Source organism: Lethenteron reissneri, chromosome 61 (assembly GCF_015708825.2).
Source record: "Lethenteron reissneri isolate LAM-NWPU_2019-01 chromosome 61, ASM1570882v1, whole genome shotgun sequence".
In the NCBI taxonomy this organism is placed as follows: Eukaryota; Metazoa; Chordata; class Hyperoartia; order Petromyzontiformes; family Petromyzontidae; genus Lethenteron; species Lethenteron reissneri.
The window spans coordinates 9,882,391-9,907,754 of record NC_083839.1 but is presented as its reverse complement, the minus strand read 5'-3'; the positions used below and the strand labels follow the sequence as shown (position 1 = coordinate 9,907,754).

Below are 25,364 nucleotides of genomic sequence, written 5' to 3'. Positions count from 1 at the left end.
CTGGAACCTTCGGGAACGTTCCAGAGGCTTCCCTGCTACTGTAGATCTGCCCAATCACCTTTACCCCAGATATAATGGCTACTATGGATAAACCGTGGACTGCAAAAGTAATGTAACCCCCACAATAATTCAGTAGATGGCGCTCTATTATTACACTTATATCTGAAATTCTCCCACCTCGGCTCGCCTTCTCACAAAGGACCGGAATTCCTTTGGTTTCACTCTCAGCCTGTGGAAACAGCTGTTTGTGCGGTGTACATGTGTGTGTCTGTTCTAATTTTATTGAATTAATCTGTTAAGTCACATGAAGGCCTGGTTCCTGTCCCCTTCTTCAAGCCATCTCGCCATCTGTGGAAACAGATGCTTTCATGATAATAGGTGTTTCCCCTTTTTTCTGGCAACAAAACAGGTGTTAAGATCTAGATTAGAAGTTTTCTTGACTGCAGGGATCCATACTCTTTGGTTCTTTCGGTAAAGTCACGTAGGTATAAAATAAATTAAATCACGACGTTTCGGGCGCAACACAAGCGTCCGTCATCAGGTGGGACAACCACAGCAATAAACAATTGCTGAAGTGGGCAAAAGGGCTGCTGTAACAAGAGGCTATATAGGCAAGAGAGGGGGCGAGGAGCGGAGGAGAGACAGAGAGGGGGGTGTGGAGCGCTGCTAGAGGGATTAGGAAACGAGCAAGGCAAAAGTGAGAGGGGGAGGAGCCAGGGAGGAGAGCTAGAGAGGGGGGTGTGGGGTAGGGGGAGTGGGGCGCTACGAGAGGGATTAGGAAAAGAGCAAGGCAAAAGTGAGAGGGGGGGAGGAGCCAGGGAGGAGAGATAGAGAGGGGGGGTGGAGCGCTGCTAGAGGGATTGGGAAACGAGCAAGGCAAAAGTGAGCGGGGCTGGGAGTGGGAGGCTAAAGAAACTGGAGATGTGGATATGAAGGCAACACCATAAAGCAGTAAGGTTTAACCTGGTTAATAACATCCTTCCAATGATTGCTCAATTTGTATCCATCTTCTCGGTTGAAGTTATGTCTGTTTATATATCTGGATGGCTTCATGAACAAACCTTTGATAGTAGCCCGAAGGTTTGCAGAGTACCTTGGTCTCGGAAACAACATCATGAGAGCCCACGGCGTTATAGCAATGGTCCAGCCACGTCGGAGGTATTGGTTCTGCCGTGTTTCAGATCTGACTTGTGCTCGCGAACACGGTTCGAGATATGTCGTTTCGTTTCCCCAATGTAACACCTACCACAGGTGCAACTTAGTTTGTAGACTCCAGGATATTGCATGTCAGGAATGACATCCTTCACAGATGGGATTAGATCACAGATTTTGTGTACTGTACTGAATCGGACCTGGAGCTTGTGTTTGTTTAAGATTTTGGAAATATTTTTGGTAACGCCTATGTATGGTAACGTGATGGTTTTGATTGACGTCTCAGGGTGTTGTTTCTCCATGGTTAGAGAAACAGCTTTGCCAATAATGCGGTCCGAGTACCCATTCATCTTGAGGGCCTGGTGTACGTGTTCCAGTTCACTGGCTAGGTGGTGTTGGTCAGAAATGCAGTGGGCCCTATGGTGTAGTGTTTTGATGAGGGAATTATTCTGTGCCAGATGGTGGTGGGAATCAGGTTTCAGATCGGAATCTGTGTAGGTGGCTTTGCTGTAGACGAGCCATCAGGTATCTTCTCAAACATAACATCCAGGAATGGTAGCTTACCATCCTTCTCCACTTCCATGGTCAATTTGATGGATGGGTGTATGGAATTAATGTGGTTGAGAAATTGGTTCAATGCTGGCAGGCCATGTGGCCAAATGACAAAAGTGTCATCTACATATATCTTCCACAAGGAACGACGTCGGGTGGATGTCTGGATGGCATCTGTTTCAAAATTTTCCATGAAAACATTCGTTATCACTGGTAATAAGGGGGAACCCATGGGGGTACCTTCATTTTGCTTGTAGAAAGTACCATTCCAGGTGAAGTAAGTGTTAGTAAGGCAGTGCCTAACCAGAGTAGGAACATCAGGATTCCGTTAATGTTGGACTAAATCTTCAATTATTTTTAAGGTGTGAGGCACAGGAACTTTGGTGAACAGAGAAACTACATCGAAGCTGACGAGAAAATAATCTGGGGACAGTGAAATGCCCTTGATTAGAGAGACCAAGTGAGCTGAGTTATGTACTGCCGAGGTAGTCTTGCCAGTGAATGGAAGCAAGGTATCAGACAGAAAACGGGCCAGTTTGGAGGGAGGTGAGTTGATAGTGGAAACGCTGGGCCAAAGTGGAGTGCCCTATTTATGGATCTTAAAAAAACCATAGAATCTGGGTGGTCTAGCAGCAGGTTTTAGGGAGAGCCATTTGACTGGTTCGATTAGAGAAGTCTAACTGGTAACGATATTGTTGGTTTTTGTAGCCAGGCTGTTAGCAGGCTCTTTGTTGATTTTGGTGTGACTGCCATCATTAAGAACGTCCTGGATTTTGTTGTTGTATGTGTAATGCGAGCGTAAATGGGAAGGCCGGATGTGATGATCCGAGAGGGAGGAGTCAGGGTCACATGGGAGAGAGGTTATAGGAGGGAGCCCGGAAGAGATCAGGGCCAGTCGATGGAGTGAAGAGGCGGGACCACGTTGGGTGGCCGCCGCGCCATCAGCCACGTGGCTGATGGGGCTTGGGACACCGTCAGCCAGGCGCACGGGGCTAGCGGAGTGGCTAGCGGAGCGTGCGGAGTGCACGGGGCTAGCGGAGTGGCTAGCGGAGCGGCTAGCGGAGCATGTGGGGCGCGTGAGAGACGACGCTGGTCCGAGGAGGAGGCCAGCGGGGTGCGGAGGAGAAGAACCTACATAAAGGATCAACGGAGAGTGACATCGTGTGTGAAGGAGTCCTTTATTATGTGGTTTTATCCATGATGACAGTAGCATTGTCCTTGTCGGCCGAGAGGATGACTGTCATCTCTCTTTTTCAAATTTGCGAGTTCAGAGCACTCGTCTTTGCTGATGTTACTAATGGGTTTCTTAGCATTTTTAAGGGTGGTGGCAATTTCAGATCTAGCAACGTCTGTCGGGATGTGTCCCAAGCCTTTGAGGGCTACGTCGACCTGGGATATTATATCCACTGGGATGTTTAGGGGTGACTGCGAAATTCAACCCTTTAGCTAGTACCGATTTTAGGCTGTCGGAAATTGGAATGTTACTCTGATTGATGACAATCTTGTTAACATCTAAATTTTTAACGTGTGTACCTGGCTTCTTTTTTGACAGGTTGATTTTGCGATCAAGTTAACTTATCAATGTCAACATTTGGTTGACATTGAATTAGCAGAGAAGACTGTCATGTTATCTACATGGTTCCAATCAGAAGTGGACATTTTATCTGTTAATTTCAAGTGTGATTGTAAGAGTCTTGTTCAAATGATCAAGTTCAAATCGGAGCAATCTTATTCTCTCTGAGATTAGTGATAGGCTGGCTTTAAACAAGATCCGTTTAGCGTTAGAAGTGACAGCAGCAGATGTGAGTGTAAATGTGATCGGTATTACCTTGTTATCGCGGCATCTCTTGAGGAAGGTGAGCGACTCGATTAGTTGAGCCTTCTTGTCTCGAGTCTTTTAAAAGCTCTAACGTTTGTGTGAAAACCCTCCCCCCGTAGAGGCGGTTTAATCTAGATTAAAAGTTTTCGTGACTGCAGGGATCCATACTCTTTGGATCTTTCGGTAAAGTCACGTAGGTAAAAAATAAAATAAATTAAATCACGACGTGTCGGGAGGGACTTTGTTGTGCGCACAGACCACGCGGCCCTCAAACACTCCTTGCGTGTTGACCAGCCATCCGGCCAGCTTTCTCGCTGGCTGGAAATACTGCAGGAGTATTCCTTTACAGTTTACAGTAACCTATAGGAAGGGCTTGAGGCACTGCAATGCAGATGCGCTGTCTCGCCTGCCACCGAGCGAGCAGTGTGCGTGTTCAATGGGTGCTGGCAGGTGTAAGCCATCTGCGGCTGGATCACCACAGGTGGTTGCGGCGATAGGCGACGCAGCACCAGCCGAGGTCGCTGCACCTAGAGACGGTACGTTGGGCCTCACACACGCTGAGTGGAGACGGCTGCAGATAGAGGACGTCTCACTATTAAATTTGCGGCACCGCGTTGGGACTAGAGGCAGTAAGACTGTCCCGGTGGGGGTGTCCCTTATAGTCCTTCACGAAGGCCTTTTAGTGAGGTGGGATGAGAGCTGCAGCGCTATTGTATTGTGGTCCCCACTGCTCTGCGAAGCAAAGTCACTCGGGTGGTGCCCAAAAAACGAATGCACCTCGGATTTCCTAAAATTTTGCTAACATTTTTTGAAATATTATTTGTTCTTTCAGTAAAGTCACGTAGATAGACAAATATAAATATAGTGAATACATAAAAAAAAAAGTTTCGATCACGTGGTGGTTTTTATTTATATAATTTTTATTATTTTTATTCGCTTTATTATAATTTTTTTCTACGTGACTTTACCAAAAGAACCAAATAATATGAATTCCTGCAGTCATCTAGGGGAAAGGTCACAGAAGGGGCCCATCGAGAAGCCCCGGGAACCCGCTAGTATGTTCCAGAAAGGAGGCGTGGCCGGGGCGGAGCAAGGCCACGCTGGGAGTATAAGAGGGGCCCCTGTGCGGGACCTCGTGGTTGTTACTGGAAGTGGGATCCCCGTTGTGCTGCTTGAGTTCATTGTCGTCACCATCTCCTCGTCGTCGTCTCCGTCTTCACCATCCCGGGGCACTGTTAGACAGCCTACCAACTGTTCGAACTAAGTAGTGCCACCGACAATAGAAGGTCTTAATAATAATAGTGTGCACCCATGTAGGGTGTGTGTTATCCCGATGGTGCTTGTTAAATAAAAAGTTCCTCCAGTTATTACTGTCTCAGAGTTGAGTCACTCCACAAGCACAGCCACACGAGACAGTATTCCCACCTTACAAGTCTGTGACTTAAAATTAAACTACAAACTTTTTCTTATTTCACCAGGTAAGGCCCACTGAGCTGTGTAGCTCTTTTTTAGAAGCGACCTGGCCACAAATTATAGCTCAACAAAGTTTCTTATCACGTGGACATTTATGGCAGCCAAATACTCTAAACGCATGTTGATTCTAAATGAAGTAAAAACAGGAGGACCTGGAAAAAAAAATCAACACGACCACGGGGAGAACATGCAAACTCTAAACAGGCCTCAGGGTCAGTATCGGACCCCGACCTCCTGCATACCAGGCGAGATAGTTAACATCTCGCCACCACTTAAAGCTAAGTATGGCGCACACATTTATTGTTGGCAATGGTGTTCACACTTAATTAGTTGCTACCAGACAGCTAGATTTACGTGGCAAACTGGATTCATTGCAGATGGACAATAGTGTACGGTCAATGAAACAAGCAAGACGGGAATGAAAAATAGATGCAGGCCGACTTGGATTACCGCGGATTTGAAAAGGCAGTTCCGGATCTTCATTCTGTTGTCATCTTTTTTAAATAAATAAGTCAACACACGGTTGAAAACAAGAGAAAGAGATGCTGTATTAAACTTACTTTCCTCTTCATAATGAACAACACACCAGTTCCAATGTCTGTATACGAACGGAGCACAAAAGTGGTTTTAAATTAATGCTTCAGTTATTCAGGACGATTCTGTGGCCAACCCATTTGACCACCATAACAAACGCGGGTAATAAAAGTTCGCAGGAAGTTATAAAATGTGGCTTTAATTGAGCACCCTAAAATATGCGATTTACATATGACCATTGACAACACATTGTGCATGCTACACCTGCTGCTGTGTACAAACTACCGACAGAAAAACGCCAAGTTCAACCCCAAACTTTAATACTGATCCGCTGTGCTTTGAATTCAGTCTTGCCTCACGATTGCTCACGTATATATATATTTTTACGTAAGAAATGTGTAAACAAAAATATGCGTTTCATCGTGCGCGTACATACATGGTACACGGACAGAACGGTTAAATACTGGTATGGTATTCCCTCGTTATTCACGAACTTGTCTATCCCCGATTCACATCTGGGACTCTACACGACTGCACTAAGAGAAAGTGATGAGAGATAAAGTGATGAGCGATAAAGTGATGAGAGAATTTGCTGTTCACGAGCATCTCGAGAACGTATCCCTCATGGCGAGAAACGAGGGTCTACTGTGCACGACAGCGCGCCTCCCCAGAGTGCGAATTCGCAGAAACGCGATTCATGTTGTCGGGGTGTACTTGGCACTCGGGCTACGCATCTCTCAGTGTCACGGGCGAGGCCGAGCCGTCGTAGATCTGCCGCCGGTTGTCCGCATCACGTGCACGCTGCTGCAAGCAGCCAACAGAATCCTTGATGTCCTGAAATTACTCTTTTATTAGGTAAAATTTCTAAGTAGTATTCGTTTTCATCTGAATTATTTATTATTATTAAGTACATGTATACGTATTAATGTATATATCCAAGGCTAAATAATTAAATAGAAGACTGAATTTTTCTTCGGTAACGCACACACACGTGGACCATGTCAACGGGACAATAGGCTGTTGAGCGCGATTCGACTCCATCGCGCGCGATGCGAGGCGCACCTGTGTTCTGTTCTGTTGACCAGGAGAGCCTCACCGAGTCTCAAGGCTCTTTCCTTGAGGGTCTTGCCAAAGTGTTCACAGTATGGGGGCGACGCTGCTGTTGCTGTGCGTAATCTGCAAATTTGACTAATTTGCAGCAACATTTTTTAGCATTTGGGCGTGGTTTGGCAAGCAGTTATATATATCGTGTGTGTGTTGTTTGTTTATAGCGATGGGAGGAAGGACAGCCCGGAGGAACCGTTGCCAGGAGGCAGCGCGAGTGTCACCACCCCACCGCCCCCATAAACCGGCTCGTGCTCAGTTTCCACGAGCTTCGAGATGGTGCTGGTGTAGTGTGGGCATCACGGACGGGGTGAACGCATACTGCGATTAGCACGGTCGGCTTCGCATGCGGCAAAAGACATACATTCAACATACAGTAACATACATAACATATCAAGATTGTTCCAATATTAAATTGGACCTCAAAGTCACGACTGTTCTCTCGGTGGGTTGAGGAGGAACGAGAGAGCCTGGGTGTGCATCCCTGGGCACCATCTTGAATTGGGGTACCGTGTTGGTGTGATGTTAACTACCTCGCCTGGTAAGCAGGTCAACATACGTACAATGCCATCCATTCCCACGGCGCTAGCCGGGCAGCACGTCTCCCGCTTACCCCAAAAGCCGGGGACCACCCGCCCCAGCGTGCTCTCCGCTCCAAGCTGAACCGTACACGCGTGGCACTGGGGAAGAGTGGCTACCGGTCCGCGACGTCACGGGGGCAAGCCAGAAAGGGGCGCACAGCGCTGCCACGTTCACGTGCATTACTTAGCTTCCCGGCCGGTCAGGGCTAAGTGTTAAAAACACCCAAGTTGCTGTGCGGGGAAAATACCAAGACGTCAATTTTCTTAACATAACCCACGACCAAATCAACATCTTCTAAAGCACACGCTCGTTAGTTAAGAATAGGTTCACACTCGCAGCCAAATCTAGGAACGTGTGAAGCGTGTTCAGCGTACATTTTATTTAGAGAAGCGTAGTAGTGCCCGTAGTTTTTTAAGACGTTACTCACCGCAGAGAACTGTAGCGACACGACCGCCCCCTCTCTATAATAGCTGGCGCTAAAACTGTGCAACACGCCCCGCTCCTGTGTGGCCTTCTGAGAGCCTCGGTAATGATAAAGTCGCTTTATTTTTAGTAGAAAACCGATGACGTACACCTAAGTCATCATCAGAATGGGAAAAGGGGTTTAGGTCACATCGCACCACCCACTCCTGTGACTGCAGGATGCAGGGGATGGAGACCACATGGCCTCAACGTCGCTCCCTGGCCTGGCACAGCCTGGGTCCCCCAGTCGTCGTGGACAAAAAAAAATTCAACTGGAAAAACTATAGTATTATTGTTGTTACTATGCTTGTTTACCTAGGAATGTCTCACCGAGTCTCAAGGCTCTTTTTCAAGATGTTCCTGGCCAAGTTACCACAGTAACGGGGCAATGTTGCTGCTGCATGTAATCCCCATCGAGTCATACTTGCAAGTAATTATTCAGGATTGGGGATGTTTGGCCAATACCGGATAGATTCAATAGTTTATTTTATTTTGGTTTCAGCTCTGGGAGGACACTGTGGATCCTCAAGACCGGAGGAAATCAATGCAGGACAGAGGGAGAGTAAAATGGCGCCATGGTGGCTAGATGTTAACTACCTCGCCTGGTAGACAGGTCGTGGGTTTGATCCTGAAGCTGACACCTGCTGTATATCTAGAGTATATATGTCTCTCTCCTTGTGGTCATGTGGAATTTTGTCCGGGTCCTCCGGTTTTTCCCTCCACATTTAGAAACAAGAGTTTTAAGGATTTGGCTGCTATACATTTCCACATGATGATAATAAGCCACTTCGTTAAGCTATCATTTGTGATAGCCAGGTCGCTTCTGAAAAAGAGATATACAGCTCAGTGGGCTCGTACCTGGTGAATTAAAAAAAAATTGTTTTAGTTTTAACTCCACGTGGAAAAGTGCCCCTGTTGGGAATCAAACCCAGTTGCTCATTGTTGTGAGGCACGAGCGCTAGCATTGCACCATCATGCTGGCTTCATATATTCCTATCGCACCAAAATCATCAGTTTGGTTTCACATATTCCACATTGACCTAGCGAGCGTTATTGTCTTAACCGATGTGTTACATCAACACAGCATTTTAAAAGGCTTGAAGCCAACGTCAACAGCAATACTGCCTCAGAATAGTATATTTGAACATTCTGTATGCTAATGTCCATTAGAAAATACAAATGTAAGCAGTAACAATGCTTTAAAGAGACATGACAGCAAAACTTAACTTATTAACAGGCAAATACATAGAAAACTATTGACATAAATACTATATGCATTATGCATTACTATGCGCTATGGTGCAAAGTCTGTGTATAAACTATGCGTTGTAAATAGGGGCAGACGAAATATTCGACATTTAGGCACATAGGATGATGCATGTGTGTGTACGTAAAGAGATAATTCGGTTATATAAATTCTTCTGTGTAAATGTATATGGACACACACATACGTGCATGTATGTTACACTAACGTGCATATTACAATACATGGATTTACAGCAACTACTGCTGTGGCATTGTATTTAGCTGGGAACCTTAACGAAATCTTCATCTGCAATTTTAACCAAAACTGTAGATGTGTGTACTTAACATTTTGAAACTGCTCAAATACCAAAGCTGCTGCAACCCACGGCTCATTTTGTAAGCGATTTAACGGTTAATCGACAGCTCGCTAACACATGCACGCTTGTTGTGGTCCAATATTGGCAGAGTTGTTACGGACGAGAACACAGAATTTGGCCTTCGGGCAATCAAGAAACCGGGATAATGGAGGAAGGGGTGGCGGGAGGGGACATCTAGAAAATGGAAATTAGAGCACCATGGACCTCATCCCGAAGATCGAGGCCAAATTTTGAAAGCTGCGGTCAATGCAAAGCACGACACTTTGTGCGTTGGTGAGAGGGAACACAGGATGGAATTAGCAATGGAATTAGCGACTGCAATGTGCATGACGTTTCAGCGGACGTTGAGAAAGCTCCATTCCCTTGGCTGGAGCCGAGCCAAAGGACTTCGGTGTGAATGGCTTTCGCTTGCGGATGGCCTGCAGCAATAGCTGCGAAGAAGCGCATTCCCCGTTTGCGTGGCACCTTCGACCGTAAACTCTGCCGCCGCCAAACATATGGCACGGGCGAGTTCAAAAACGGCAAATCTATTCGCGAGTGCAGCTCTTAAAAAAATTAAGACACTTTCAACGAAAAATGTAAAACAATTGTAAACGCACGAATGGCCGCGCACACGAAAGAAATGTAGGGGCACGTGGAAGGAACGGTTCACAGGAGCATCACCGAAGGCGGTGGCGGGTTGTTGTTTTTCACGAGGAGGCATTTTAGCGGAAGGCTGGCGGAGCACGATGGTTCTAGTGAGCCACGAAGCTCGCAATGAACGCGAGTGCAGGTAGCGTGACCACGACATTGCCAGCTGAATTCGCAACTTCCGTGCGGTGGATTCATTCAAGGGCTTGGCTAACGATGGGGAACCACGGCATGGTGCGGCCATAATTGACAGGTCCCAGGACATGGGAATGAGCTGCAATGAAACCGTACGTTATCCACCAGGCAGAACAAGAACAAATACAGCGATACCCCTCTGGTTCACGTCGGGAGAGGATGCGTTCCTGAAAGGCGCGACGACTAATATCTAAACGGCATAAATCAAAGTGATTAACAGGGGTAGTAGTCGTAGTGGGTGGTGGTGGCAAAGGCCGAGAGGCGATGGATACGGGACGGACGATGCCGTCAGCGACGTTAAATGTTTGGGGGTTGAGGTGACGTTCATCGGGTAGCGGTGGTGATAAAGTTATTATTCAGTATTACATTTATACGTATTTTGTATGTATCCAGGCCTAAAATAATGAAATTATCCTAAATTTTTCTTCAGTAAGGCACACCCCCATAACATGTACAATGTCTATGAGGATTAGGCTTCGTACAGCGCGATTCGTCTTAGGTGGCGTCTTTCAGCAACGCGTGTTGCGTGTCGTGCGAGGCGCGCCTCTTACTCTGCTTGTTTAACCAGCAAAGCCAATTTGCTAAACCAACATAACAAGGCGGCAGACGTAAATCGGGGTGTTACCGAATCTTCACGCTTTTAATCTTTACATTTTCAGACACGTTTTAAATGGGCATGTAGGTGTTTAAAAATGGCTCGACCAAAAAACGTGGAGAAAACGATATCTCATCAAATATTTCTACATCACATGTCTCTCTCGAATGAAAACTCATAAATATAACTCGTGAAAAATGTAAGTACAAAAAGAGAGAATATGATTCTGAAAAAATAACAAAGGCAGGAAAATAGCAAAAAAAGTATTACGAAATAAATAATAAATTAAAAAAAATCAAAGACCTTAAAATTACAAGGAATCCATGCCTGAAATGTAATGTATGTGCTTTGTCCTTCATTTCTTTCTATGCTGGCTGCGAACGATTAATGTTGGCCTTGCCATCACACCCTTTATCACCAAGTCAACCTACTCTACAGATATACAAATACTTTATCTGTAATAACGTCTTGTCATTTACAATATAAAAAAGTAATACTGGAACAATTCAGTTCCGAACAGAGCAAAGATTCTCTCTTAACCCTTTCCTGTTCCGAGATGCACTGCAAGCTTGCAGGGTAGGTGGGGTTCCGTTCACCGCTGAATGTCGGAACGCGCGAGTGATTCAGCGTTAATTTTATTTAGAGAGTTGTAGTAACACCGTTGATTTGTAAAGACGTTGTTACTCACCGCAGAGAACCATAGCGATACGACGGCCAAACTGTGCCACGCACCCCTCCCACCGTGGCCTTGTGGGAGCCTCGCTGTCGATAAAGTTACTTTATTTTAGTTTTTCTCTCGGTCCCGTTCCGAAAATGTACACTTATGTATGCGTACGTCATCGGGATGGGAAATGGTTTATGCTGATATGTAGAAGTAAATGATCGATGCGATTCTGCTGGGGTCTGACAAGCCATCTCCTGCATGGCTGGTGACCTGCGAGCGCCGAGTATTTTTGCCGTGCTCCTCCCCGTGTCTCTGCAGCAGCTGACTCATGTGAAGGGAAAACACGCGTGTAACCGTGGCGTGTGCCGACGTGACGTGAGTTTAAACGGTGGCTCGCATGTATGTATGTATGTTGTATGTACGTTGTATGTTCAAGTTATTTTGCACCGTACGTAGCCAAACGTAGGTGCGGGGGAAAGGACAACATACTAAACACAAAAATCTAGTTCTAAAAGAAATTAGTTTATCAATCTAGATGATTTAAAAGTGCATAGCTCCAGTGGCTTCCTCATGTCGGAAGGAAGAGGCGTTCCAGACGGCCGCAGAAGCACATCCAGATAGCGCTCACGCACCTGAAAGTAGGGGGGGCACCATGACCACTCCAACAAGGGTGTGTGCCGAAACGTAGGTGGAATCGCCAAATTGGGTAACATCCCACGGGACGGGAGCGTCAGGCGCGTCCGAGTCACAGGGATCGTCAGGCGTGTCCCAGGCACATGGACTGCACGCAAAGCCTTGCCCTAGCTTGGCCCTGCAGCAGTCCACGACGAGTCGAAGCGAATCCGAGGGGACTACTCGCAATCATCCGGCTCGCAATCCGGCCCTGGCAATAATTCACTTGGCAGGGAGGACTGAGGCTTGGGCCCTGATGACGGCTACCGGACGATGCCATTGGAGGGCCGGTCAGGCGGAGCGCGCGACTCCACGGAGTCCGGGTCCCTCTTGGCTGGGTCCAGCAGCGATGAGGCGAGCGAGGAGAGGGCGTTGGCAAACGCGTCCACCACCTGCGGCAACGGTGGCGACAGGGGTTTAGCGAAACAGTTAATTCTCCTGTAGCGGCTTAAGTTTTCATATCGTGGATTGGATATAACGCGATGGAATGTATTAGGGAACACGTTTTTTGCGTAATGCATATGCTTATTGGATGTACAACTCGATCGAATGAAACTACGTCACGTGAGTAGGAATAAGCGGTCGTGTCCTGCCTCGGCTTGGCATCGCACAAGGCGTTAGGATGCTGCTGGATACTTCTAGATGCTACCCACGCGCCTTAGTCTTTGTTCAGTCTGCTTTAGCCTCTATATTATATATCATTTATTGTAACGTGATTTTTACAGAACGTGGTGTTCTTGAGGAACGCAACTATACTGCATTATAGGAGAACGGACTGTACGTACGTACAAGAGGAGCGGCTCCCACGCACACCCAAAACATCGCCGGGCAACCATCGGTCACTTTGGACGAGTCACACTACCCCACGATTGCACAAAAAGTCACATCCGGGGTGCCCTCCCCCACCTTCCTTCACCTGCTGAGCCACGCGTGTACGACGGCGCTGGCTCCGTTGGCGCTCGCGCTCGTTCCGCCGCGCCTCCCTCCGCAGGAAGCGCATCGTCTCCTGGTGACAGAGCAGGATCATGCGGCCATCGGCGGAGAGATCCTCCCAGCGCACCTGCGGGAACTGACCTGCGGGGGACGAGCGGCGGGATGAGTTAACCTCCTCGCCTCGGGACACGGGGCTGTCGAGCGTAACGAGGCTTTGCAACAGAGATGTCCCCTTCCCCCCGCACTTCCAATTAGTACGGTTGACTACGTATGGTGGTTTAACACGTAGTAGGCTTTCGCGACCAATATTATCCACGAGAGGTTTTTTTTGGGCGAGATGGGGTAAATATAAATGTGTCGTTAATCCCGCCACCACGCGACACAGCCCAATTAGTAAGGTTTTGTCACGTAAAACAACGTGCCAATTAGTTACGAGTTCAGAGTAAACAACCCTCAACATTTACAATTCGAGTATTTATAATTTATAATAACCAGCCTCATCAGTGGATAGTCAGAATTGTGACTTTGAGGAGGAAGACTTGGAGCTATTATGGCTTGAAATAAGTTCAACACACATACATACGTACAGACTACAAGCGAAAAAACTAAAACTAAGAGTAAAACTTATTATAAACTAATTTTTTTTCCAGGTAAGGCCCACTGAGCTATGTAATTTTTTTTCAGAAATGACGGGGTCACACGTGATAGCTTAACTAAGTGGCTTATCATCACGTGGAAATGTATAGCAACCAAATACTATAAACGCCTGATGTTGATTCTAAATGCGGCCGGATAAACCGGAGGACGCGGGAAAAAAATCTATGCAAGCAGAGAGAGAGAGAAAAGCAAACTCCAAATATACAGCAGACGTCAGGCTCGAGATCGAACCCACGACCTCCTGCACACCAGGCAAGGCAATTAACATCTCCTAGCTACCACCGACAACCCCGATGAGTGTACGCCACTCTCATGGGTTGGGGGAGCGGCTCAGAGATTAGTGTGCCGCATGGTATCCCGCGCAGGAATTTTAAAACGTGTGGGGATTTTCCTCCAGGACAAAGGGCGCCGTGAGGAACCGGCGTTGTAAGGAGCGCGGCGCTACAAGAGGTTGCGACGGAAGAGGCGGGAACGGCGCTCACCCCGTGGTGGGTGGGGGAGCCGGTCTCGGAACCGGTGAGCGCCGCCTCCCTCTGCCGACTTGCGCGAGCGGTGCAGCAGCAACGAGGAGGAGGGAGAGGAGAAGGGCGATGGTGGCCGCGCGTCCCAGCTGCCACCACCTCCGCCGCCACCACTGCCGTCGTTCGCAGGGGCCACGTCGGCCCACTCCGGATCCACCGTGTTCACAACGGGCTGACCGTCATCCTCCAGCTCTGAGTAGCCCTCCTCCTCTTCCTCCTCCTCCTCCTCTTCATCCTCCTCTTCCTCCTCCTCCTCCTCAAAGTCATCTACCTGTGTGGTAGGGATAGCCCCCACATCAGCCATCTCGTCTCTTCCTACTAGCTAAGGGCCCTGCTCAAGAACGCTTTGTTAAGAGTTGCAATTATGTCATTTAACATGCAATGTTGAGAACGTTCGTTAATCCCAATGATAATTATGGGAATTCCATTGTTTTACCATGATAGCCTTCTTGAACCTAAACAGGTATTTTCTTAAATATCCAATGGAGTTTATATTAACCAATTCCATATCTTATGAAACAAAATGATGGATGAATTCAACAAACAATGAGTAACTAAGGTTCAGGGTATGTGAAAAAGTAAGTGAGCCCCTGGTTTCATTTGCTCAATTAAGATAATTAAAATCAGGTGTTTAAATAATTAGGTAGATCTTCAAGGGTGAGTTTGGGATGCACAACCCTATATAAAGATCAGGAACTTTGTGAGTTTGGTCTTCACCATACAGGTGTGTGTGGAAACAAGCCATGCCACGATCAAAATAAATCTCTAAGGACTTCAGAAAAAAAGAGTTATTGATGCTCATCAGTCCAGAAAGGGTTACAAAACTATTTCTAAGCATTTCGGGCTGGACCAATCCACTGTCAGACCGATTGTCTACAAATTGAGAAAGTTCAAGATCACAGTCACTCTAGCCTGGAGCAGTCTTCGTTCCAAAATCTCTCCAAGAACAAATCGGAAAATCATCAAGGAATCACAAAGAACCCCAGAGAAACATCCAATGATCTGCAGGCCACTCTCGCCTCGGCTAATGTGAATGTTCATGACTCAACTGAAGAATTGTGTTCATGGATGGATAGCCAAGAGAAAACCACTACTCTCCAAAATAAACATTGCTGCCCATCTGAAGTTCACCAAAGAGCACAAAGATGATCAATAAGACTTCTGGAACAATTTATCTGGACAGACGAGTCAAAGGTAGAACGTTTTGGCCTAGAGAAACATTCTGTTTGGTGAAAAGCAAACACTGTTTTAGAACAGAAGAACCTCATCCTAACCGTCAAGCATGGTAGTGGGAATGTGATGGTTTGGGGCTGCTTTGCTGCCTCAAGACCTGTATGGCTTGCCATCATTGACACAACCATGAATTCTTCATTGTATCAGAAGATTCTAGAGGAGAATGTCAGGCCATCCCCTTTGTGAGCTGAAGCTGAACCAAAAGTGGGTCTTTCAGCAAGACAATCATCCTAAACATAAAAGTAGATCTACAAAAGAATAGCTGCAGAAGAAGAAATTTAGCATTTTACAATGGCCTAGTCAAAGTCCGGACCTAAACCCCATCGAATTGTCGTGGCAGAACCTGAAGGGAGCTGTCCATGCAAGGTAACCCTCAAATGTCACCGAGTTGAAGGAGTTCTGTAAGGAGGAATGGGCCAAAATTTCTCAAATCCGATGTGAGAGACTGACCAACGGTTCCAAAAAACGCTTAGTTGCAGCCATTGCTGCCCAAGGGGTGTCACCAGTTATTGAATCTAAAGGTTCACATACTATACTTTTTCACACGTCGTTATTGAATGCAGAATCATTTGAGGTTAAATAAACGTTGAATGAGTATCATGTTTTGTGTCATTTGTTTAATCAGGTTATCTTTATTATATTACTAGCTTTACTACCCGGCTTTGCCCAGGACTTGGATGCACCACACCTGGCCGCCTTTGTCTCCCCAGTGACGATGTTCACACACCACACCAGTTACTCGTTTGAGGCTGAGTCGACCTAGGGGAGGCCCAGGACCGATTCAAATAGTCGTCACCGGTGGTGGGCGTGAGCGGGAATGGAACTCGGGTCGCTGGGTTCGTAGCGCGGCGTGCTAACAACGACACTACAATGCGTTACGCTTTCACATGCGCGGGTCACATGACAGATTTGACGTCACAGCTCACTTGCCGTGCAAAAAATATATACATTATTGAGCTCCCTGCCCAAAAAAAACACACAAGTGTATTTTAATAATTTTTGCATGGTGTACAGTCTGGTAAGTACCCACATGGCAAATTTCAAGTTTGTTGCATATATATGGAGATTAGGACTTAGATTAAAATCTAATAACATTTTAAGTTTGAAATATGTAAAATATGTGAAAATCCTAAGGGGTTCACAAACTTTTTCTCGGCAATGTACGTCTTCTGTAATCAACATGCTCCTATTTCTCTAAGCTTGCATCTCTTCATGCCTTGTTGCACACTTTTACATTTTTGTCCCATTTTGTTTGTGAATGACCATGTTTACGGTCCCCATTTCCTAGCAGGCAGTACACACCAATTACAAACTTGCTTCTTTAGGCACATCGGAATATTCCTTTTCATTATCACGTTTAGCTTTTCCGAAAAACACACAACTCCAACCTATCTCATGTCTGCCTCTTAATTTCGATGATTCCGGTCTGCCTTAAGTATTTGTCCGAGGTACACATTATACCGCGATTTCAAATTTTGCCCCTTCTGACAGATGCCTCTGATTGTTTATACAAATTAGTTGTACACGACCTTTGCTTTTGGCTCTCATTTATCCTGAGGTAACATTTACAGCACTACACGTTAAAATCATGATCTCAACATGACATCCAATCTAGCCATTGTTTTCTGCACGAATATTTATGGCTTTGTCTCCAATCCAATTGTCAGAAAATATCCTCTCTCATGCTGCTACGAATAAATCTGGTGGAAGGCGTGTCACCTGGTCTGACTCCCCTGGTACTACGTATTTCTAGAACGTTTATTGCAGTCTCAATAAAACACGTTTTTACTCTCTGGTTCTTTCGTAATCAACCAGGCAAGATGCTGACTGTTGTGTTAGCCGACTCTCTGTGTTGGATTGCATTGTATTTCTAAGTTCACTAAGTTTGTTTTCTACCTGATGACGATTACTTGTGTTGCAATCGAAACGTCGTATTCTATTATTTAATTTATTTTCTTTCTACGTGACTTTACCAAAAGAACCAAAGAGCAATTCCTCCAGTCACGAAAGCTTCAACTCACGTTTTTACTGTTAAAATTAAGCCAATGGGCTTCTACTTCTCTGTGCAAAGTGATTTTGAGTCAGGGCTGAAGTGTTATTCATCCCCTAGTGTGCTCCCCCTTGCCACTGCCCATGTAGTGTGGCGGTTAGCCTACGCTGCGCTACAAACCCGGCGACCCGAGTTCGATTCGCGCTTACGGCCACCACCAGTGACGAAATATCTGAACCAGTTTTCTGGCCCTCCCCCTTGGTCGACTCGGCCTCAAATGAGTATGCTGGTGCGGTGTAAACATCGCCACTCGGGAGACAAAGGCAGCCGGGCGTGTTGCTGGCCACCCACCTCCTCGTGTACCGTGACGGCCTTCATAGGTGCTTGCTAACAGCATTTCCCCCAACAACTGATTAAAGGTTATATGGGACATATTTGTCTGACAATACAGCGCTAGTATATTGTCTCAGTCTGTGAAATTGTCTCGGCATGAAGTCTTCAGACACACAGTGTACCAGTTGTTGAAAACTGTGTGACTGGGCAGGACTGGACATGTTCACCATATACAAGCCGATTGTTAACAAGCATGGTTCTGTGGAATTGGATTGCATGTTAGCAGAAATGTGTAATCTAGTGGTGCATTTACAAGTTCATCCCTATGAACTAAGGCATGGATTTCGATTTAAAGCTTTCGTGACTGCAGGGATTCATCTTCTTGGTTCTTTCGGTAAAGTCACGTAGAAGGGAAGTAATAAAATAATAAAAATAAAACATAATAAAACAATTCTCACGACGTTTCGGCCACAACGCAAGCAGCCGTCCTCAGGTGAAAACCAGGTCCGTCGAGGCGACAGAGTCTGAATGAAACAGCACACGAGCTTGGAGCATATATATAAGCTGGGCGCATTGACAAAGGAATTTGCATATCAAAAGGAATTTAGCATATTTATGGGAAATGCAGGAATGTGATTAGTACTGCATATGCATGTGCATTATGCAGGATTAACAGCATCAAAGGGAGCTGCAGTTACTGCTGCTGCTGCAGTTGCTGCTGCTGCAGTTTCTGCTGCTGCTGCAGTTGCTGCTGCTGCTGCAGTTGCTGCTGCTGCTGTTACTGCTGCTGCTGCACTTGCTGCTGCTGCTGCAGTTGATGCCTTATCCATTTTAATATAACACTATGTATTATTCTACCCACCCTAATGTGTATCACACTGCTATATGTTTACTATACAATTACGACACCATACATTACTCTGCACACTGCACCATGCCAGTGAGTGGAACGCGGTCTGAAAGTCACCGTAAACGTGAACACAATCAGTTAAGATCCGAAATGGTTTATTACGTCCTTCCAATGATTGCTAAGCCAGAATCCATCTTCTCGGTTGAAATTGTCTCTGTGTTTGTATATGTGGATCGCCTCATGAACGAATCTCTCATGATAGCCAGATGGCTTGCAGAGAACCTCTGTCTTGGAGAAGTCAATATCATGTGAGCCCACTGAGTTGTAACAGTGATCTGCCACGGCTGAGGTGTTTGTCCTACCGTGTTTCAGGTCTGCCTTATGTTCACGGATGCGGTCCGAGACATGTCGTTTGGTTTCTCCAATGTAACTGCTACCACAGAGGCAACTTAGTTTGTAGACGCCAGGGTACTGTATGTCTGGAACCACATCTTTAACAGACGGGACCAGATCACGGATTTTATGTACTGTGTTGAATCGGACCTGGATCTTGTGTTTAATCAGGATTTTGGAGATCTTTTTGGACCACTTTTTTGCGAGTGCAAGTTATGTTTTTTGGTTTTCAACGTGGTGTCCAGGTGATAACTAATTTATATATAACTGCTTGTTGCATTTACTTTTTTGTCCTTCCTCCCGAACCTCCGATTAGCATGGTTGGCTACGTACGGTGCGAAATAAGTTCAGCGTGCATACATAGACTCACATAGAGACCCATAGTTTGTTGTCCATTCCCCCGAACCTCTGATGAGCACGGTTGGCTATGTACGGTGCGAAACAAGTTCAACGTACATACATAGACTCACACAGAGACCCATAGACTCACATAGAGACCCATCGTTTCTTGTCCTTCCCTGCCAAACCTCCGCTGAGCATAATTGGCTAGGTATAGTGTGAAAGAAGTTCAACGTACATACATACATACTCACACATAGATAGACTCGCATAGAGACCCATAGTTTGTTGTCCTTCCCCCCCAAACCTCTGATTAGTACGGTTGGCTAAGTACATTGGGAAATAGTTGAACATACACACATAGACTTGTACAGTCGTGGATTTTTTTACAATGTGCACAACGTACCTCAGAATCATCCTCGGACTCCTCCTCATCCGTCTCGATGTAGGACGACTCTTGGTGCTGGGCCGAGCGCGTCGAGCAGTCCAACTGTGACCCCGACGGGCCCGGAGTCACCCCGAAATCTCAAGTAAAAAAAATCATAAAAGATCAAAAGAATAACATGAGGTGGTTGCCTGACTCAACAAGCGATAACAATGTATGTTACAGTCCGTTATCCTTTTAACGCAGTGGTAGTTGCGTTCCTGAAGAACACTGTCAATGGGAAAACAGGGTCCTGGTTTATGACGATCTGATTTACAACAATAGGTTTTCAGGAATGCGTTGGGGAGCGCCCGTAGAGCGCTAATGCCTCGCACTCATTTTTTGCAATTGTCGAGTGGTGCGACTTGTCCAGTGACTGACGGTTGCCCGGTGATGTTTTGGGTGTGCGTGGAAGCGGCTCTTCTTCTTGTACGTACGTACAGTCCGTTCTCCTATAATGCGGTGGTAGTAAGTAGTTACATTCCTGAAGAAGTCCGCGTTATGGAAAAATCGCGTCATAATAAAGCACAGTCCGCGATAATACGCGAGGTGGGTAATGCAGGCTGACCAAAGACTGAGGCGTGTGGGTAGCATTTAGAAGCATCCAGCAGCATCCCAATGCCTTGTGTGATGCTACGCCGAGACAGCCGCACAACCGCTTATTCCTACTAGCGCGATGTAGTTCTGTTCACTCAATCGCGTTATATTCAATTCGCATCCGCGTAAAAAAATATGCGTTCCCTAATACATTCATCATGTTATGTATCTAATTTCTGTCATGAAAACAACACACGTTATAGAAGAACGGACTGTATGTATGTTGAACTTCTTGTACGATAGGGAACGCACCAGAAGAGTGAGCGGAATCCCTGAGATCCTGGGTTTGAGGTCAGGAGTCATATTCGTTATAAATCCAAGCTCTTAGGTGCACAAAAAAAACTGTGGAATTTATTTTCACTTATTTCAGTGAAGCATGGGTTACCTGGAAAAAGAGATAAATCCATTCACAAATAATAAATTGATGCATGAAAATTGTGACTAATAAGAGTATATTTAGTAATTGCACCCTTCTTATAAAGCACAGCTATCACCAAGGCAGTAGTTTCACACTACATATGGAAATGATGTTGCTATCTAATCGCAATTGAGTAAGATGCACGTTAATTTTGTTAAAATCTGTACCGTTTCGCCGGCACACAATGGCCTACTCTACTTCAAATGACATCACAGGAGAGTTAACCTCCACTGTGAAGTAAACAGCATTATATTTTACGGTTAATCCACACACTGCAGTATTAACCAAGGTCACCAGTTAGATTTGAACTAATGACCTCTGCAAGAAGCGGCGAAAAGTAACAAAAAACAGGCATAAAATTACATTTATAAATCGGAATGGCTTTTCTCATCAATTTAACACAAAAAATTAGAGATGTTTTGGACAGGCATTCCAACTATACTCCTCACCTAAAATGTACACCACCTATATCACTTTTCACAATACAAAAATAAGAGCATAAATATTAAAACGATTGAATAATAAATAAATACAAAATTATTATCCTTTTCAGGGAACTCTCCAAAAGATCCTGCTGCATGTTGGATTGCTGCTGCCACTACAGGGACACCGTGACACTGTCGTGGATGGGTGACGACGCAGCTTTCCCTAGTGGTTTCTCATTTCATGATCTCACGGTGCGTGGGGCCGGAGTGAAATTTCGTTCACGTGGAAAATCTGATTTCGTTCATCGAAAAGTGTCCACAATTTAGTAGTAGGTTTATACCCTTCAAACTGGTACAAAACTGACACCTTTATACAAGGCATCATGTTTGCAATAACCACAACACAAGTAGTCAAAATGCAAACAAAAAGAAACAACTCTGATGATAATAATATGCACTGTCCTTGAAGTTGATTGGTCCACACCAATCTTTTTGTTTGCATTTTGACTACATGTGTTGTGGTTATTGCAAACATGATGCCTTGTATAAAGGTGTCAGTTTTGTACCAGTTTAAAGGGTAAAAACCTACTACTATATTTTACCACTGGTAAAGGAGGTCTCAGTGTCCACAATTTGTCGACTGCGTGAACGCAAAATTCCGTAAAACCGAACGCTCGTAAAATCGAGGGATGACCCCCACGTACGAAGTCTCAACATACGAACGAATATACGAACGAAGCTTTCAGGGAGGGGAGAACAACTTTGCGTAGCCGAGCCACCATAACCGTGAACTCTCGTTAAAAGAGTCACAAAAAAAGTCCGTGCTTTACCGGCGTCGTCGTGGAAGCTGTGGTCCCCGCGCGCCGCCAATGGAGAGAAGGGACGCAGCAGCTCGTGGGGCCGTGGGTCGGAGGGCCCCCTCCGTGAGCCCAGCAGCTCCTCCATCTCGGCCATGTAGGGGAACGTGGGCAGCCCCTCGGGGCTCCCCAACGCCCTCGCCTTAGCCGCCAGGAACTTCTCCTTGAGCTTCTTCCACTTCTCGCGCACCTGCGGGATGGTGCGGTAGATGCCGCGCGCCGACAGCAGCTGCCGCACCTGGCCTCGCCCCCAAAACAAACAAAAAAACGATGACACAGAACGCATCATCATCCGCCGCGTGAGGGGTTGTAATGCACGTTGAACGCTAAAAATAATTGATATCTTCACGAGTGGCGTATTTCGTGCAGGCAGTGGGGTGGCACGTGCCAGTAGTTCACGCTTGAGCCTCACAGCAACAAGGCCCAGGGTTTGATTCCCAACACCTTCTCTGTGTGGAGTTTTGTACGTGCTCCTCCTGTTCTGCGTGGAATTTCTCCAGGTTCCCTCCATAGCTAACGTTAACGTACAATGTTAACGGTATTGGCCAAGCATCCTGATGCTGAAATTTAACATGCGAGCGACTCACGTGGGATCACACACAGAGCAGCAGCATCGCCCCCTGCTGCTATAATCTGGCAGGACCCTCCTGAAAAAAAGTCCTGAGACTCTGAGGTGTACGTTTTTATGTTGAGCTTCTTTCACACCATATGTAGCTAACCGTGCTATTCGGAGGTGCGGGGGAAGGACAAACTAAACAAAAAAAAAACAGTTCTAGAAATATTTGTTATAATCTAGATGATTTAAAAGTGCATAGCTCCAGTGGCTTCCTAATAACGGAAGAGCGTTCCAGACGGCCGCAGAAGAGCATCTGAAAGCGCAACGATGCAGTGACTTTGTTCGATGGCCAGCCAAAAGCCGAACTTAAGATGCCACTTTTATTTTGATGTTGTTGTTAAACATTCCCCCCCACCCCTCCGCTTGCCTGCTCGAAGATGGCGAAGTTTCGCTGCCTCTTTTTGTCCAGTTCCGCCACGACGCCGAGGTCGGATATGATCGCGATGATGGCTCTCGACTCGTCGGCCGACCAGTACACGGGCTGTCGGTATCGAGTGCGCGGCTTCTTCTTGGTGGCCATACTCGGATCGCGATGGGATTCCTGAAACCCCCCACGGCCACAAGTTGTGCGCGCCACGCGGTTCAAGCACCGTTCCTCATCCGTGGAGCGTCTCCAGTCGGAGCCTTGATTTCGACTGGACGAATCCGATGAGCTATGAAGCTCTGTTGCACAGGGTGTCCCAGCAGGGGCTGGCTGAGAAAGTTACAATGCAAAAAAAACAAGCCGAGAGAAGTGTAAAGAATAGGAAAGCTAAGCAAGTCACTACAAATTACATTTTTAAAAAATCTATCAAGAATATAAGTACAAATTGAAGAAGCACATCAATTGCTGCCGATTTTTCAACACCAAATGCCAGCTTGGACAAAGCAGCAAAAAACAACCAAAACAGTCCCAGATCACACCAAGACAACTCTTGCGGCAACAATGCAAAGTGCGTGTTTTAATTACAGTAATCAGGAGTCGCGGCCACGTTCTATCCACTGCTGGGACGCCAAGGCTGGTGCTGTGACAGCAGCTGTCAGCGGCGCGGCTACATTCCCCACTGCGGATAGGCGCGCCTCGCACGCCATTGGTCCACTCGAGTCCACTCGCTCGCCTCCCATTGGCTAAGGTCGCGCGCGAGCGGTGGCTGCAGCGCCTCGGCCAATCGCAATGCGCGATTCCGCCGGCCGCGCCGAACGACTCGAGGGAATCTAATTCGGTGAACACTCCCCCACTCACTCACACGATCACCCACCCGCCTACACCCACTCACCCACTCACTAGGCCTGCTCACCCACTCACTAGGCCTGCTCACCCACTCACGAGGCCTGCTCACCCACTCACGAGGCCTGCTCACCCACTCACCTACTCACTAGGCCTGCTCACCCACTCACCCACTCACGAGGCCTGCTCACCCACTCACCCACTCACGAGGCCTGCTCACCCACTCACCCACTCACGAGGCCTGCTCACCCACTCACCCACTCACTAGGCCTGCTCACCCACTCACTAGGGCTGCTCACCCACTCACGAGGCCTGCTCACCCACTCACCTACTCACTAGGCCTGCTCACCCACTCACCCACTCACGAGGCCTGCTCACCCACTCACCCACTCACGAGGCCTGCTCACCCACTCACCCACTCACGAGGCCTGCTCACCCACTCACCCACTCACTAGGCCTACTCACCCACTCACTAGGCCTGCTCACCCACTCACGAGGCCTGCTCACCCACTCACCCACTCACGAGGCCTGCTCACCCACTCACCCACTCACGAGGCCTGCTCACCCACTCACCCACTCACTAGGCCTGCTCACCCACTCATCCACTCACTAGGCCTGCTCACCCACTCACCCACTCACTAGGCCTGCTCACCCACTCACGAGGCCTGCTCACCCACTCACCCACTCACTAGGCCTACTCACCCACTCACTAGGCCTGCTCACCCACTCACGAGGCCTGCTCACCCACTCACGAGGCCTGCTCACCCACTCATCCACTCACTAGGCCTGCTCACGCCACTCACCCACTCACTAGGCCTGCTCACCCCACTCACCCACTCACGAGGCCTGCTCACCCACTCACTAGGCCTACTCACAACCACTCACTAGGCCTGCTCACCCACTCACCCACTCACGAGGCCTGCTCACCCACTCACCCACTCACTAGGCCTGCTCACCACTTCACCCACTCACTAGGCCTGCTCACCCACTCACCCACTCACGAGGCCTGCTCACCCACTCACCCCTCACGAGGCCTGCTCACCCACTCACCCACTCACGAGGCCTGCTCACCCACTCACGAGGCCTGCTCACACCACTCACCCACTCACGAGGCCTGCTCACCCACTCACCACTCACGAGGCCTGCTCCCCACTTCACCCACTCACGAGGCCTGCTCACCCACTCACCCACTCACGAGGCCTGCTCACCCACTCACCCACTCACGAGGCCTGCTCACCCACTCACCCACTCACGAGGCCTGCTCACCCACTCACGCGCCGGCCCGCGCGAGCCTCACCTGCCGGCAGCAGAGCGCTCGCCGCGTCCCGCCTCAAGGCGTCCCATGTCGAGTCGAGAGCTGGCAACGAGCGACGCGATCGGGCCTCATCATGTCGCCCTCGGAAATTCTCTCTCGGCGCCCGGCGCGGGGGGTGCGGGTCTCTCCACCGTCGCCTTCGAAACGGCCGCTCCGGCCGCTCCTGCCGCCGCCGCCTCCGTGGGCGACCGAAGCAGGCC

The 25,364-nt window shown here is 47.5% G+C and overlaps 1 protein-coding gene and 1 long non-coding RNA gene across 4 annotated transcripts; one reads left to right on the top strand and one right to left on the bottom strand.

Annotated features, from left to right (window-relative positions):
- Window positions 1–4,689: 4,689 nt before the first annotated feature.
- LOC133358315 (uncharacterized) lies at window positions 4,690–14,157 on the top strand. Of its 2 annotated transcripts, none has more exons than XR_009757046.1 (3): window positions 4,690–5,001; window positions 6,802–6,969; window positions 14,044–14,157. It is a non-coding gene; the product is annotated as an uncharacterized LOC133358315 (long non-coding RNA). The 2 variants fall into 2 exon arrangements; XR_009757047.1 differs by lacking the exon at window positions 14,044–14,157 and adding an exon at window positions 12,782–12,957.
- LOC133358314 (uncharacterized) lies at window positions 5,520–25,364 on the bottom strand. Of its 2 annotated transcripts, none has more exons than XM_061576568.1 (7): window positions 25,147–25,364; window positions 23,010–23,336; window positions 22,000–22,264; window positions 19,712–19,830; window positions 14,129–14,438; window positions 12,973–13,130; window positions 5,520–12,448 (listed from the first exon to the last, which is right to left on the bottom strand). In XM_061576568.1, the coding sequence occupies exons 2-7, from the start codon at window positions 23,160–23,162 to the stop codon at window positions 12,320–12,322; spliced, it is 1,134 nt and encodes a 377-aa protein (XP_061432552.1). In that variant the 5' UTR covers window positions 23,163–23,336; window positions 25,147–25,364; the 3' UTR covers window positions 5,520–12,319. The 2 variants fall into 2 exon arrangements, with proteins under 2 accessions (XP_061432552.1, XP_061432553.1); XM_061576569.1 differs by having other exon boundaries at window positions 23,010–23,332.